Source organism: Lagopus muta, chromosome 1 (assembly GCF_023343835.1).
Source record: "Lagopus muta isolate bLagMut1 chromosome 1, bLagMut1 primary, whole genome shotgun sequence".
NCBI classification, from domain to species: domain Eukaryota; kingdom Metazoa; phylum Chordata; class Aves; order Galliformes; family Phasianidae; genus Lagopus; species Lagopus muta.
The window spans coordinates 40,379,808-40,396,984 of record NC_064433.1 but is presented as its reverse complement, the minus strand read 5'-3'; the positions used below and the strand labels follow the sequence as shown (position 1 = coordinate 40,396,984).

Sequence of the window (17,177 nt, the reverse complement as noted above, 5' to 3'; positions counted from 1 at the left end):
TAGCATACATAACAAACTGGGATGTTTCCAATCACTGAAGTTTTGAATTATTCCAACTAAGTTTAATTCTTGGAAACATTAATGCATTTTAATAACTAAAGATGGACACACTATTTTGAAGTAAAAAGCCAATATGAATTAGGTCAGCTGGATTGTAGCAGCCTAATTCTTTTCCCAGCAACAGGGACAAAGACAAAAAGAATGAATTAGCACATAATCAGATGTGATCACTGATAATACCAATTCTGACACCAGAACATCACACTGCAAATTAACATTTTCCCACCCATGGTTGTAGAGAATAACTACTCTCTGCAGAGAATACTAATCATGATTTGGTGAAATTCAGTCAATTAATGCCTGTGTCGTGTTTTGACAGTCTGGATGGAAACAGTGGGCCACTATTTGTGCATGCTATTGTAACAAATCTGGAGTGTTACCTCATAGTGTCCTTGTTCATGAAAAAGTTTTCCTAAATTATAAAGACAACTAGTAACAGAGCTTTTATGAGCATGAGGATCTTTCAAATTTTCATCAGGGATCTCTGAACACTTTAGGAATGTCCTCCTGGCTTCCTCTGTCTTCCCTTGGTTCATCAGGATGATGCCAGTATTTAAATAGGCAGCTGTGAAGATGGAAAGAAATGTCATATTTTTAAGGTAATATCAGAAAGAGATCCTGTTACTATCTAATTTGCTTTTGTATAATATAGATCAATTACTGCTATAAAGAGGAACAGGTACGAGTGTAATTGTTCAGAAGCAAGGAAAGGAGAATAGAAGCTATAAAGACTGAGGAAAGCGAAAAGGGAATACTGGTTGAGCTGTGCACTCCATGTCATTCCTTTTATTAGGAGTGTATCAAGCATATACTGTCAGTGCTTGAAATGTTGAAAACTTGGTCTTTTTTTGATAAAAATATATTGATATGTCTATGCACATGTATTGTGTACACACACACATGGACATGTGGAAGATTCAATATTTGACCTACAAAAAAAATCACTTTAAAAGTATTTACTTAATTTTGGAACAACACTTAAGTTTGGGCAACACCTTATGGATTATTTCCATTTTTTCCATATAAGAAAAGAAAAATTAGAAGACTTAAAAATATTTATATTATTCACTTACAACACTTAGTAAAATAATCAGAGACTGGCTGTAGAAAAGAGATAACAGGAGCCTATAAATTTGGGCAGAAATATCTACAGATAACAATGCCAGAAACATTTTAACTTCTACCTGTGCTGTCCAGTGTTAAACCCCTATCTGCTTCTTCCCTTCACCACAGTAAATAAAACCACTGTAAAATTTCACCGCAGTAAAACAATGTTTTCAGCTTGGAAAGGGTGAAATCTCTTATTTCACTTTCAGAAAGAAAAAAATGTGTGTGGGGAAAAAAAAGAAAGTGTTATTAAAGAGTAGGAAGATATCCTTTAAAATGCTAATCAATGTCATGCAAGTTTGTTGAGCTGAAATACTTACAAGCTAATGTGGGTCTGCTACCAATAGCCAGTTTATAGTAATGCAATGCCTCTGAAAACCTGTTGTTCTCTTGAAGAAGTAATCCTCTGCACACAGATGAAAGAGAAAAAGAGAGGGAGGAAGGTTATTCAAAGTGTAATTTCAAAATATATTTTTTTGTCTCATCAAATTAAACATGTATATGAAAAACAAAACTGAGGTTGTGGGTTTTCCCTCCCTGGAAACATTCAAGGCCAGGCTGGATGGGGCTGTGACCAGGTCTAGAGGGCGGTGCCCCTGCCCATAGCAGAGGAGCTGGAACTAGGTGATCTTAAAGGTCCCTTCCAACCCAAACTGTTCTATGCTTCTATGATAAGCTGAGAGAAATATAATAAATTCGCATGTTACTAACAATTCACTTGGAATTTTTTTGGCCTAACAGGATTAACTCATAGACAAAAGGTATGTTCATATGGCTTTACCAAAGCTGTTACATTCAGTAATTTCAGCTTGATAGAAACAATAAAGATTCATTGACTCATTTGATAAAATGATTTTTTAAAGTGGTTGGTGGAGTTATTTGTAACCTTTAAGTCACTCATGTTTAGTTTGTTTTCTCTCCTTGACTTGAATTAAGCAGACTTTTTTCAAATGCATAATAAAGTTAACCACCTAACACTTCTTTTGTATTACCTTAACCAGTTCTTGCTGATCAATTTCACTAGATTATCCAAGATAGGGCTAAGCATCTACATCCATTCTTTTTTTTTTCTCACGTCTTCTTTCTGCTCTGACCAAATTTAATAACTTAAGAGATGTCAAAAATGATTCTTAATTCTTCCAGTTCTGTTAGTTTCATAATTCATGAGCTTTAATTAAAGCTTTTATGACAAGTATCTCTGTGAATTACAAATTACAGAAGTCATACAGAAGGTACTGAGAAATTAGTGATGTGGAAATCATGAATTCACAACTGTATGCTTAAATGAGCTTTCAAAGCATTACAGCATTCCCAAAGTTTTAAGATCAGAAGTATACACAAATGCCTTAGAAAAGCAAATATAAGAAAATCCTTAATAACTAGCTATCTTAGAGCTTGGACTGAGCACATGATCCAGTGGGAGATGACCCTGTGTATACACCTCAAAGTACTCAGGAAAAAAAAAAGTATTTCTTTTAGAAGGTGGAAGATGGAGGATTATAATCTCTATTTCTATTTTTCCTACAGAATCTTTCTCTCCTTCCTCTATGCTTCTGATAATAGCTTTTCAAACTGCAAAGAGGTTGGTCTTTTTCCTTTATCCATTTTCAAACAGAAAAACTTTTCCCTCCAAAGTCTCAGGAAAACTTCTTGAATCAAACCAGTAGACTTCATGGGAATTTAAAAAAGTATTATTTGCTTCTGATCACTGGGTCAGAATTCAACAGAATGAAAGAACATATACATTTTCTCCATCTGTAACACGTAGCCTCACGTTTGAAACAGTATCTGTCCGTTAGCCCCAAGTCAGTCAGTAAGGGACTTCCTTCCTATTTCCAGTATAAGCTCTTCTGCATATTAAGAGAAGTAATTGATTAACACAAACACAAGAAATTGTCTTGGTATGCATACATCAATTACACTTCTTGGATTAAAAGCACTTTCATTTATCATTATTACCAAATTTATCTTTTTTGCCCAGTACATGTTCTACTACTTGCACTCTTAATTTATTACTTGAACTTTAAGGTTTGTTTTTTTTTTTTTCCTTCCCATACTTCTACTCCAAACAAAGCAAAACAAAACAAAATACAGTTGGTCCTCTAACAGACATTCTCTTTCTCTCACAAACATATAAAAGCATAAACAACTGCTTGGATGCACAATTGAGTATTGAATTAATTGCATTAATTTCAAATATTTTCATTTCTATTATTTATGAGATTTGGTCTGAACAAAACAAAATATAAACAGAAGGATGGATATGACCTAAAAACTTTGACCAGGCATGAAACTGCTCCTACTCTCCTTGTGAAATCAGTCCTGATTGATCACTGGTTCTCCCTGTGGCTACTGGTAATACAAGCTGACTAGATTTATGAGCTTCTATTTCTAGTTTCAGGTTAAACAAAGATAGGAAAAGTTGTGAAGAAAAATTCAAAAATGTAATTTTCATTGAGTACAACTAACAGAAAAATAGTTTAAAGAGATGTACCTACAGGGAGACACTTCACTTTCCAGATGAAAAATCAGTTCCTCCCTGGCTTTAAGCTCAAACAGGATTATGCAGGCATATAAATATGCTCAATAACCTCTAAGGTCAGTGCAGGAGGAGGGCAGGAGGTGCTCCAGGCACGGAGCAGAAGCTCCCTGCAGCCCAGAAGAGGCTCACAGTGGGGCAGGAGGACTGGGGGAGCTGCTCTGTAGCAGTCTCTGAAGGGCAGGCCTCATGGTACACAGCCATGTTGGAGAAGTGCTTGAGGTACTGAGGAGCATGGAGAGGGGCAGAAAAAGTGAGACCCATAGACTGTAACCATGTAAGCCCATGACCTTTGAAATGCTTTGCATTTTTTGTTCAGATCCACTCTGATAGTTTCAATTCCCTCCTTCCTTTCTTCCTTCCTTCCCCTATAGCTGATTGCTAGGGATAAAGTTGGAAAATGGCAATGGCAGATGGAGTCTCTGCTTCTTCTTCTATTGGCTTTCAAACTTTTCAGTCAAAAATAAGTTCCTTTCCATTCATCTGAAAAGGAGTGATAATGAATGAATGATGAGTCTATAAAAAATGACAAACTGTCAGGAAAAGCTTCCTGCATGCACATTTCCATTTTTATGTGGGGGGGAAAAGAAAGGATTAAATGTTTATCTATTTCCACAATCAAACTTTTTTTTTTTTTAAGCTTTTTATTATGCTTTGTTACATTGAAGACATCTTTGGGGCACTTTTTTTCATGGAGAAAGTTAATTTTTATCTCACATTGTCATTTCTACTGTCTACAGTAAGTGTAGGGACGAAAGAAAACGTTGGCTCTGAATGACCAGTTTCTAGATGCAGAGGAATAATGCCCCTAAGTGGAAACTCGCACCTTGCGGGCACAGCCTAGTCTCTGATAGCTCCCAGCAGTGGAGGCAGATGGCCACATATGGAAGTTCCTCCTCTGCCAGGAATGGGTCTGTTCTGGATATGCCATTCCCTTCCTCTGTTTTCACTTTTAAATGATAACTACTCGTCAGAGGTTACTCGTCAGAAGGCATAAGGAGTGGATAGAAAGAATATGAAAGAGGAGGGGGGTACAGTGCAGAGCACTCACCAAAAGCCAATTGTGAATCAGGACAATAAATCTGCATTAAGTATGTATCTGTGCTTAGTCGTTACAGAGATACAAAGCCTGCCTTTTTCCTTACACAAGCATGAACAAACGAAAGTATGTCTTTGCAATAACGATGCTTGATACAAGGAAGCCAGCTCAACTGGTGAGCTTAGATGAGTACAGAAGGTCTTGAAGGCTTTTGCCAGTTTTAATAAACTTTCTACAGTGGCTAGGGATACTCAAGCTAAATAAATAAAAGAGCATAATCCCAAATACCCTGAAAAGAAGCTTCCAAAAACAAACAAACAAAAAACAACAGCAAACTACTTGACAAACTGAATCAAGTTTGCAGTTTTCAAGCTCTTTTTTCCCTACAGTTCATTTCCCAGCTGTAAAGCATGTAAGTTAAAACATTAATTGAAACACACAACTTTTGTTCAAAGAAAGTTTACCCACATAATTGAACAAATGTGAAGTCTACCAGATGAAAGGGGGCAAAAAAGAGTCAGTGGCTCCTTTTGCTTAGTAAAAGCAAGGACTGTAGAGGAATAAATTTTCCCTCTAAAAATACATGAGGATGAAATTACTTGTAAAAGGAAAAGCTACTTAAACCACACGACACAAAGTAAATGGATATAAATTGACCATGAACTAATTTAGGAAGAATTAGTAGACAAGTTTTAGCTATCACAGCAGCAAAACTCTGGAACATCCTTACAACAGGCTTTTTTTTGTGTGTGTGTGTGTGTATGTACGTGTACTGCTTATAGCTCAATTTACAGTGGAGTGTGAATCACTTGTGAAATGGAGGATATGAGCTGACTACTTGTAGCATTAGCAGACCTCAACCATCAACTCTGGAAGCATCTTGGAATCCTGCTTGTCTAGTTGCAGGAAAAATAAAAAGAAAAAAGTTAACTTTTGAGTATCTAGAAATGCTGAACATTACTTCCATAAATATGAGCTGCTTATTTACACATATGAAGCAGAATGCTTCCCAAAACTAGTTCTTCTCTGAAAGCATCCTGAATTCTTTAAGCTGCCAATTTTCATCTATCTTCTTTGACCAACAACTTGAAAAAGTCTTCCTGCCTTCCTTCTTGGCCTTGTTTTTGGTATAAAGTCACTGAATACTAATAGGAAAAATTATTTTCAGGGACTGAAAAGTAGACACAAAACACAAATGGACAGTCTACTGCTTTCCTCTAGTTACACATTAATTTCTTCCTGGTGCAGTTCAGCTGCTCTGTTTAAAAAGTTAATTCCTTAATCACAAAAACTGACATATACCACATGTATGTAACCACATACATACAATACACAGGAACCATAACTGTCATGAAGGTAAACATGGATGTTAGTGAAATATCTATTAAAATTTCAGACCAGCTACAGCAAAACCAGAAGTATTTCGTCCAAACCAACTCTTTCAATGTCATTTGCAAAACTAATGGACAGAAAAATAGCAATAGAAAATGCAACAGCCCAGCACACGAAGCCAGTAAGTCTGCTCCTTAATTAATGTTTTTGTTGTTTTGTCTTGCTTTTAAGCAATTAAACCATTTAGCTACTCAACCAAATGACTGCTAACCTTTTCTAACAGTCTACAACTAGGTTCCATTAACAAGAATAGCAAACGGAGTACCCTTAATGTTTTCCAATAACATCCTGTTAGCAAATATGTAAATAGAACACAAATCCTAGTTTTTGTAGTCAATAATAATCCATATCCAGTAGGTAGTAACATAGAATGACTATTTCCTTTGCAGAATTTAATAATAAGAGAAAGCATAACCATATCAATAATTATTTTTTTTTTTAACATTGAAACAGAACAATCACCCACAAAACTCTCTAACTCTCTTAGTCTTTCAGATAGCACAGAAAGAATTCTGTCTTTTTCTCCCATTTACAGGAAAAGCTCTTCAAATGCAAGTAAGTTGGACAGCAAATAGTTCTTCCTTCTCTTCCTGAGTCACTTCAGTTGGAGTTGCCATCACAGAATCATCAGAAATCACAGAATCACTCATTTTGGAAAAGACCTTGAAGATCATCTAGTCCAACCACAACCTAACCATACTACCCTAATTCTAACAACCCTCCACTAAATCATCATGACATCAGCTGCTTCAAGCCCTGCTGCATGGACAGAGAGAGAGGGATGCTCCTAGACAAGGAGTAGCATTGGTCCTGTTTCTTCCCCCCACTCTTGGTGCTGAGCTGTGCCAGCACCACACAGACAAGAAGCCTGATCCCTCATTTGCCTCTGCAAGCACTGTGGGATGAGAACTTGACAGAAACTCTTACAAGAGGGGCCATTTATAGAAACACAGACTGATTTGGCTAAAAAGGGACCCCAAGGGCCACGTAGTTTGAACTTTCCATTCATGGGCAGAGGCATCTCCCACTAGAACTGGCCTTAAAAACTTCCCAGAATGGTACATCTACAGCTTCTATGGGCAACCTGTTCCTGTTCCTCTGTTACCACCCTCACAGTGAATAATTCCATCTGAATATCTAATCTAAATCTACCTCCTTTAAATTTGAAGCCATTACTCCTTGACCTTTCACTGCACTTCCTGATCAAAAATCTCTCTCCAACTTCCCTGTGGGTACCAGTTATGTACTGGAAGGTACTAATGAAGCTGAACCGATGTGTCCACAGAATGGACAAAGTTCATGCACAGACCATTTCAAAGAATGAAATATTCAGTTGGATGTCACCAAAGGCATTTCAGCTCTCTATTCTGATTAGAAAAATATCAGCACTTCATTTTTCATTACAGGTTCTCAAAAAAAAAGGCCCATAGCAGAGATTTGCACTGTGTGATGCCACTGGTCACTGAAGTGTCCTTTGAATGCTACCTCAAAAACCAGTCTCACAACACAGCAAGACTTTATGCAGAGTGCTTCAGTTACAGAAAGACACAAATTTAGCTGCTGCCCTTGATAGATGACGAGTGCTAGCAAAGCACAGATTAATTCCAAACAGGCTTGTAGCAAGGTTTTTTTTTCTGAGCAGAGAATGCAATGGTCAAGTAGTAAAACAGTCAGCAATACATCCTCTTTGCTTTTAACTCAACATCCTGCATTGTAAAAAGCTTATGTGCTATCAAAGAAGAGGAACCATAACCTTGACTTGTTTCCTACTATGTGAAGAAGTAATGCAGCAACTCTGTCTGTGAAGGTTCAATTCCAGGTCAGCACAGGTTAGGAAGTTAGCTTTCTTTTTGGGATTTTCAACTTTTACAGCTCAAAGGAGATTTTCGTGCCAGCACCATTAAAAAGGAAGAAGCTAAAACACAATTTCAACTGTTTTGTAGGCTAAGAACAAGAAAAAAGAATTTAGTTCAAATCGATTTCCAGAGATTTCACCAAAGGATGCAAATCTAAAGACTGTGCATGAAACACTTATATAACCTCAGACTTCACAGAATTAAAATGTCAGTTACACTGAAGACTTTAGCTAACAAAAGTCTAAACAAAAATAAATAAACAAATCAACATTTATTCACATAGTACCCTGAAGTTACCAAAGAAAAAGCTACGAAAATTAGACTTTGAATATATTCAAATAAATTATCTGAACAATAAACTTGTAGACTCAAAGCACTATCACTGCAATGAAAATAAAGGTACTGAGGATGATTAGTCCATTTATTCTTTATTGGGCATTGTACACTCCCCAAATGCATCATTTACATGAACTAGTACCATTCCAAAGGCATATTAAACATTTATGTGAGATTGCAGATCTATCTACTTTAACTTGCTGAGAAACTCAAGGTAGCATAGATCACTGCTATAATGAAAAGCATACTCTAAGCAGAGCTTGGCCTAAATATAAATGAAATAATAAACAATAAACTGTCTTTTAACTGATAAACAATTTTACTTTAGGCAGCAATTGGAAGTAATTTTAAACAAAAGAAATTTAAAAGCAAAAGAAACCCTGAGTTTTAGGTAACAATCATAAAAAGGTTAACAAGCCATAAAAAACAAACAAACAAAAAAATTAGTTTATTGTTCATCTGCTGATCATTGCCTACTTTGGAGAAGCAAATATTTTTCTATAGATCTGTCCTTGGTACTTCACAGTAATAAAATACATGGATTTCTTAAACACATGGAAAGAGATTTCATTTGTGTTGATCTATCACCTTCTGAAATCTAGCTGAAATCAGTAATACTACACAGATTTTTAGAACTTGGTTTTGAGATTTGGTCGAATTACTTGCAGTGCTATCTCAGGCAGGAGGCCACGTGGTAGGTATCTTGAAGTGTAAACTACCTTATTATAGTCACATTTTAATACAATCTCCACATACAGTAGAAAATCAGAGCCAAAATCCTTTCAGCACTGAAATTACTGTGAAAATCTCAACTGCTCTCAGAGATGTCAAGCTCCAAGATCCTCTTGAGATTTTCATGAGGCTTTTAGAAAAAAAAAAGCTTCCAAACAAGAAGTCAAGGCCTTAGCCTGAAGGCAGATTGCTAAAATTCCAGGCCAAAGATCTTATCCTCAAGATAGGCTGTTTACCAGGTAGTTTCACTTTTACATATTTGGACTTGAGAAATGTCAGCACAACGAACCTACTTTAACTCACATCTAAACGAGCGATGAACCACCAACTTAGTATTACTGTTAGCAAGACCTTTTCTTTTTTCACTATTATTAAAACAAAATTAAAAATAATTTCTTAGTTAAAGATGCAGATCAACTTGGAACTTAGTTTCCTGAGTGTCTGTGGGAGAGAGGGAAAGCCATGAGAAAACAGATTTTTCTAGGGAATTACAGTTTGTCAAAATCTATTCATCTTCCAAATCCAGCACTTCTCTACAATGTATGTGGCTGATGCCTTGTGCTATTTTTATTCTCCTTCTCCATACTAAGCATCTTATTATATGGTTTTTACTATATGTCTGCTGCTCTCTAAAAATGCAGGAACTTATTTATGGTTACATAATTGCCACATTTGAACAAAGTGGCAAATGACACATTCTGAATCAGGCAAGCATTCAAAGGGAGATTATGTAATTGTGTAATCTAAATTCATGCAGCTTAAATTGTCCTGAATGGCAAAAGAAGCTGCAACTCAGTGCTGCTGTAATGCTGCAAAGGTATAACAGTCAGAAAATAAAAATGTATTACTGAAATCAGCCATTTCTTCATCCTGCTAAACTCACTAGACTTTAACAATCAATAGACAATTGCTAAGCCAACAGCACATTTTAGCACAAAATGGTGTCTTGAAAAAACAGAATTGAGATCATCAAATGCTTCTGTTTATGTAGTTTGTCTTTGATCATTACCCATTGAAAATTGTGAGTTAATCCTTAATAATTTCTTCCTTGATCAGACAGCACTTTGATTTGCTACTGCTGTGTACGAATACTGCTGCAAGTGCTTATTAACTTGTATCAAATACTGGGGCATAAATGCAAAGAAAAAAACAAAGAATATGTGAAGCTTAAATAGACTTAGGATCCATTATGCCAAAACCACACAAATCAGAAACCACTGTAAGGGTGCTTTCTTTCTAAAAATCTACTAAATTACTGCTTTAGTTTTAAAGCCACATACTAAAACCCAGAAACAGTAAATCTAACTGTCCTCCTGTAATCACACACAAGATGTATTTTTCAATTACAGTATTTTTGTAAAGGCTCCCATATAACTGCATGCCAAGAAAGGGCTGAATTTGCAAGGAAGCTCTTCAGAGTTTGCCCTAAAAATATTGGTGTAGATTGGTGTCTTACTGCACCAAAGCCTATTCCATTTACCACTTAGTTTCCATACTGGATATGAAAGTAGCAAACAAACAGAAAAAAAAAACAAAAACAAACAAGACTGTATAAATAAAAAGATTGAAAATAATGATGAAAGATTTTTCAGTTTCTGTAGCCCGTGCTTTTGTGAAACTTAGGAAAAAAGAAAAAAAAGAAAGAGGACTTTATTGCATTCAGGATACTGTTAGATTAAGAATTAGATATTCTTTTTTGCATATACAAATGTATAAACACATCATATAGCAAACACTTTCTTTATTTTCAGGGGTACATGTAGAAACTATATGCCCTGCATATTCCAACAATTGTAGATAAATTCCTTTCACAAACTCAGTGGAATTTCAAGAGGTTTTCTATTTATCACAAATGAAGGCTTGTAGGCATACATTTTGTAAATCAGTGTAAAGCCAGAACATTACGGCTTGCGCTCAGAACAGCAAACTACTGAAGTTTGATTTCTTTTATATCCCCTGTCTTTATGGCCCAACCCTCCTTCTTATTACTCTGGTATTTCTGTATAGGCATATAAAAAAAATTTAATAGTTATAATTTTCATCCACCAAACCAACTGTGTATAAGAAATTCAAGAATATCAATCTTTTCACTTTTTTTTTCCCTACAATCTCCTGCTGCATTCAAAAATTATTTCTTTAAACACAAGTGAAAAGAGTTTGTTCTCAAAAATATGATTTTCACAGACATTGCCTAATAGAGGCAAAAATTGTTGTGCACGCACATACGTGTTAAATGTATGATTAATAAAAATACACAAATTTTGAGATACTCTAATAACTTTGGAATAGGTATTGTACCACTAAATTTTACTGAAAAAGCAGAGAAACGTCTCCCATATGTTTTCCTGTAAGGCAAACTAATGAAACGGGCAATTGATTCCTTGGTAAAAAAGTCCAGTTATTTATTTGTTTGTTTTAACAATGAAGTTTAGTATTTGTATTCATTTTTTTTGTACAACTTGTACTACAGCACATACTTTTGACATTTTGTTTCTAAACAGCTTACACAATGTATACTGAATGGCCCTAATCTGAACTCTGCTCTCCATGACAGGTCCTGCATGAAAGGGTCCACATCACAGCAGAGCCCCACTCTGAGGGTCCGGGCTGTTGGGTGCCCAAATGCAGGAGAGAGCTGGGAGCAGGATGCATTCCGCTGCTCCAGAAAGTATTTAGTTATTTTAACAGTTCAGGAGCTAACTGAGAGATATGGACTTATGCTAGGAAGTGCTTACACCCACTCCTCCCACCCACTGTTATTTAGACTTCCTTTTTAAGTCTAAGTAACACCTCTGTATTTTAGCAGAGTCAGAAACATATGGAGCAGTACTGGTGCCAAGCTCATCTATCTGCATTTTGTTCAGTGTGGGAATTTTGTTTCTTTTTAAGCAATCAGATTTGTAAGTTTGCCTGTTCTAAAGTCAGAATAATGATAAAAGAACATATAGAAATATTGACCAAGGACAGATCCTGTTCTCAAAGCTTAAGGAGCACTATTAATGAAATGATCAGTACAAAGTAACAGCTAGAATCATCTCCATTGCCAGCAGGGAAATCAATAGCTACATTCACAACAGGTCCAACCCCAGGAAAGCCACACATACTTACAAATTATAGAGCATATCAGCCATGTTGCTGCGGTAGTACAAGGCATTTCTGTAGGCGCTTTCAGCTTCAGAAATCTTACTCTGGCTCTTGAGAACATTTCCAAGGTTACCCCATGCTGTCAAGAGAAAAAAGCAGTATTCAGAAAGAGCTTCAATCCAATTACACATGACACGGTATCTGAGCATGGGGTAGTTCCAAGGGGAGGTAAGCCCCACAAAGAAGCTATGCCTAAAGGGAGGGGAGGTTGCTTATTTTTTTCCCTCAGTTCTGCACCGTGCAACTTACCTTATGTAGCAGTGAATTGCATACACTCTGCATACATACAGATTTTGGGGGGGAAAATAAACTTTCAAGTAAAAATACATTTTCATGATTTAGAAACAACTGTAGCAAAGGAAAAGGATCATTTTCTTTTCTAAAACCTCTACATAAAAAGCTTCAGAGTTAAATGCACAACTAGAAATGCACATCTTCATGATTCAAGTTTTTTTCAGCATATCTACATGAAACCACAAGAGTTGTGCCCAGAGTAGACAGGCTTCTCATGGAAGTATCAAAATTGACATATGACACAGGAATTGGAAGAACAGTAAGGTAAATAACCAGGATTAAAAGTATGCCATATGGATATAAACATATTACATACGTCACTAAAATGCATCTTTCTACTTGGAAAACACATGGTTCCTTTCCTTACATTTTATTGTGTTATATAATGTGTCCTTATGTCCCACCTATAAAGGACTTGAGGTAAATAACAATAATAATAACTTAAACAAAACAATAATAATATATAATAATAATAACTTAAAACAAAACTAAGGCTCCACATGTGTTCCTTTTGCAGTTTGTTGAGTGGCATGAAAAGCATACTTACGAAAGAAAGTGGAACTAATATTTTATATAAAATACAACCCACGTTTTTCCAGGAAGATAATCTAAATGGCCTTATAATTACAGACTGTATGTATACATGAACAAAAAACACATTATGCTCATAATACATGAAAGTTGTTTCATAAAACTGTTCTACTTTCACAAGAATTTCTTTTTTTATGAGCAGGAATAATAGAAAGATGATGCCTATCCTTTTTACCAAATAATATATATCTTCCCTCCAGATGTACGAACCATGCGCATTAGCTCAAATTACTGTTAAGCTCTGCCTCTTCAGTTAGTCACGTCTTTTTTTTACAGGAACTTATATAAAAACTCAGTAACACAAACTTTAATGTAGCTTAACATAATGCTAATAGCAAGTTGATGATTATTTTAATTATTATCAGGTACATGTTTTTCTTTAGGATGTACATTGCTTTCAAACTGCTGTGTTTTGCTGCAGAAGGATCCTGCCATAAGAATGAAAATAATAGCAAATAGCATTTTCTTTTAAGCAAAATATATTAATCATTGGCAGGAAAAGATGATGGAACCCTTTTAGACTTCACAAAAGAAAAATCATTCACACAACATATTTTGCTAAGAAAAAGAAACAACAATATTTCCACGAGTACGAAGCTATAATTTCTGTGAGTCACTTTATTTTAGCCTGGTATTTTAGAACAAGGAAAAAAAATCAAATTTATTTAGCACTGCTAAAACTGCTGAAAATTTTCTCCGATTAACTCGATTTTTGCACTGTAATCGCTGGATTCTGAATTTATCTTCAATTGCTGCCGCTATTCTTTCTTACGAGCAGAAAACATTTCAGAAGCATCACCTAACATGACTACTGGCCAGCATGCAAACATTAATGACTATAAGAAAGAAGAATTTTTCAACTTCAAACAGGCATGCTGATGCTCTTGTACATTCGGTGACTGCCTCCCGCAGTTGAACATTCCATTTACTCCATAGCTACTTCTGCTTTCACTATGATCTCCCATAACAGAACATTAATGTAAACGATCATTTGGACCACTGGTAAATACTTCTTGCTAAATAGTTACATGTTTCCCAAAACAGTGAAGCTCTGTAAATACAAGGACGTACTGAAGAATGATTCAATTTATCTTTTCAGCTGCTAGGTTGAAAAAAACCTTTTAACACTATTAAGTGCAATAGTTTCTCCTCCATACCTCATTACATGCTGTATGTTCCATTATTTAACTGATTTAATATACTTTTTCAGACGATATCTTATTTTACAGTCTGTAAAGTATTTTGTGTCAAGGCTAATATCAATATTTAACCTGCATTATTGCATCTGAAATGTACTCTAGGCCTTTGTTTAAACTTGTAAAAGTTTGTATCAATCCTTAAGTCCAATTTCTCCTATAAAATTGTAGAAACATTTTGTATGCATTCAGAAACAGAGATAAAATTGCACCTGGATATGATGCTACAAACATATTTAAACCATACTTTGACTCCAACTAAATTTCAGCACATGGGTATTTTCCATCTGCACATGCTCAGAAATTAAAAATGAATATACTTGAGGCAAAGAGAAGAAACTAAATCAGTAAATTCTAGTATTTAGGATGAATTTTTATTCCACTTAGTATACTTTTCATACAAAATCAGATATACCTTAGATTAGTATTGCAAAACATTTAATATTCAGAAGAAGCTAACGGGCATATGCAGTGCAATTTATTCATCAACTACAAATCCAATTTTTTCCCCCAATAGGAGATTCTATACAGCACAAAAGATAAAGCAAGCTGTGGGTGAAATAGTTTCGTAACATTTACTTTTTGCATGCTGCTCATTCCCTTTACACTAACTTTGAGATAGAAATAGTCAGAGGTCTTTCAGAAATAATACTCTAACTTAGCAAGGCAACTAAGGTAACATTCACGCCTCTCACACACCTACAAAACAGTATATTAATTGCAGATGGTTACACAGATCTACACAACATAAATGGATATACAGAAAATTAAAACTGCACGCCCTGTAAGCCAGTGATGAAGTGAAAAATGTCTTAATATTTGAGAATCTCTAAACTAGTTAGATTTCTTGATAGGAAAACGGACATTTTAAAGGAGTTTTGTGTGTGTGTGTGTCTTGTTTGTTTACTTTTTAAAGAGTAAGAAAAAAATATGTGGTATTAAGTAAGAAAACAATTGCTAAGTGGTATAATTTTGGGCCACATCAAGATAGATTTCTATCAGACTATCAGACTCCTAAGCAATCTAGCAGTGAAGGTACTTCAACTTTTCAGACACTTCATTTTTCAAAATCGAAATGACTGTGAAAAACATTCTTCTTTAAAGTTGAAGTCGGTTTCTGAATTATCTCATAGGAACTGAGAAAAGTAAGTCGATATATAAAACCTTCTCTTTGCACCTTTATTTTGAAAGAAAGCAAGACAGAAAATTTCAAGGAAGGAACAATGCTGTCCAAGCCAATCTGGCTGGATTTACGATGCACATCCTATGAAACAGAAGAGTTGAACTGAAGTTGAAATTCAATTATGAAAACAAATCAGAAACGAATGTATGCAAATATCTTAATTTAAATTCTACTTCTTCTGAATAAAGGATTATGCTAGCCTATGGAATTTATAAAGCAACTAGGTAAAGCCTCAGAGAGAAGTACTTGGTGCAAAAAGCAAATATGTTGACTACTCAATGAAACAGTGAATTATTGAAATTTTGCAATCTCACCTTAAAACTGTAAGACATACTCATAAATTTTAAGTTAAAACAGAAATTGATGAAGGCATCGAAAAAGTGAACTAGATTATTACTTGAGTGACAGTGATAAACTACTTGAACTGCTACTGAAATATTTAGGGAACAGCAAAATCATTTGTAATCAAGTTCTCAGCAGTCCAAACAAGCAACTCTACTTCACAGCACAACACAGAACAAGCCAAAGAAACATCCACAGAGATTTACAGGTATTTGCGCTTTATTTACTATTCTCCAGCTTGTGAAATCAGAAGGCCTTTCTGCATTTTCCCTTTCAAGTTGTGAAAATGAAATGAACACTTACAACTATAATCTTTGTTTTGTTCATTAAGATTTTAGGGGATGAAGAGATGCCAGTGCAAAAAAAAAAAAAAAGCTTTTTTTTTAATGTAATGATTGACAACACTTATGATAAACGAAACTACCACAAGAATCTTTAGTGTTCAACTTCACTGCAAAACAGTAATTGCCTTTCCCTTTTTTTCACTTCTTTCTCCCCTTTCTTTGCTAACTCTGATTAGTATTGATCTCTATTTTTCCATCTGGAAGGAACAAGAGAGGGGTCACATAACACCAAGAACAAAACAAACAGCCCACTCTATTCTTTACATGTGTAAATTCTTTGCAGAGAGAGTGGTGAGGTACTGGAACAGGCTGCCCAGAGAGGTTGTGTTTGCCCCATCCCTGGAGGTGTTCAAGGCCAGATTGGATGGGGCCCTGGGCAGCCTGGTTTAGTATTAAATGGGGAGGTTGGTGGCCCTGCCTGTGGCAGGGGGGTTGGAGATTCATGATCCTTGAGGTCCCTTCCAACCCTGAACAGTCTGTGATCTGTGATTCTGTATGTAAAACTTCCTGAATCAAAGGACACCCAGTTTTGAAAAATATCACTCTTCTGAACTACTTGAAAATGTAGTAAGTATTTTTGAGTCGAGCTCCTAAAGATGGGGGTTTTTTTATGTTGTTGAATAAAATACTTTTTTATCTGGCAAGCATGCAAAGAATATTTTTGTTTTCCCACCCCCCGATTAAAGAATGGGAGGAGGAGGAGGAGGAGGTTGTGGTCATACCACTGCCAAAAATGGAGTGGAAAGAGAACTATCAAGACAGCTATCAACACTCTGAAGTGCATGGTTACCATTTGCACTCATTAAACTATTAGAACACTATTGGCTTCTTCACATTGTAAAAGTAATGTTGACTTGTATCAAAACATGCCAGCTCCCACATCAAGCTGATAAACAGTGCAACTCCTCCATACTACCCTACAGTTTTAAACTTAAACCATAAAGACTCATAATTTTACAAGAAAATTAGCTTTTTTCCTGTTCACATTGCAGAGGTAAGATATCAAGGCTTATCAATGACAG

General features: G+C 35.6%; 1 protein-coding gene across 1 annotated transcript in view; it reads right to left on the bottom strand.

The window, feature by feature from the left end:
• TMTC2 (transmembrane O-mannosyltransferase targeting cadherins 2) overlaps positions 1-17,177 on the bottom strand; it is a 234,213-nt gene that overhangs the window by 62,033 nt on the left and 155,003 nt on the right. The window contains exons 4-6 of the mRNA XM_048934288.1: positions 12,170-12,284; positions 1,488-1,573; positions 441-625 (exon numbers count right to left, since the gene is read on the bottom strand). Of these exons, the coding sequence (XP_048790245.1) occupies positions 441-625; positions 1,488-1,573; positions 12,170-12,284 (386 nt within the window). The remainder of the gene's footprint in view (positions 1-440; positions 626-1,487; positions 1,574-12,169; positions 12,285-17,177) is intronic.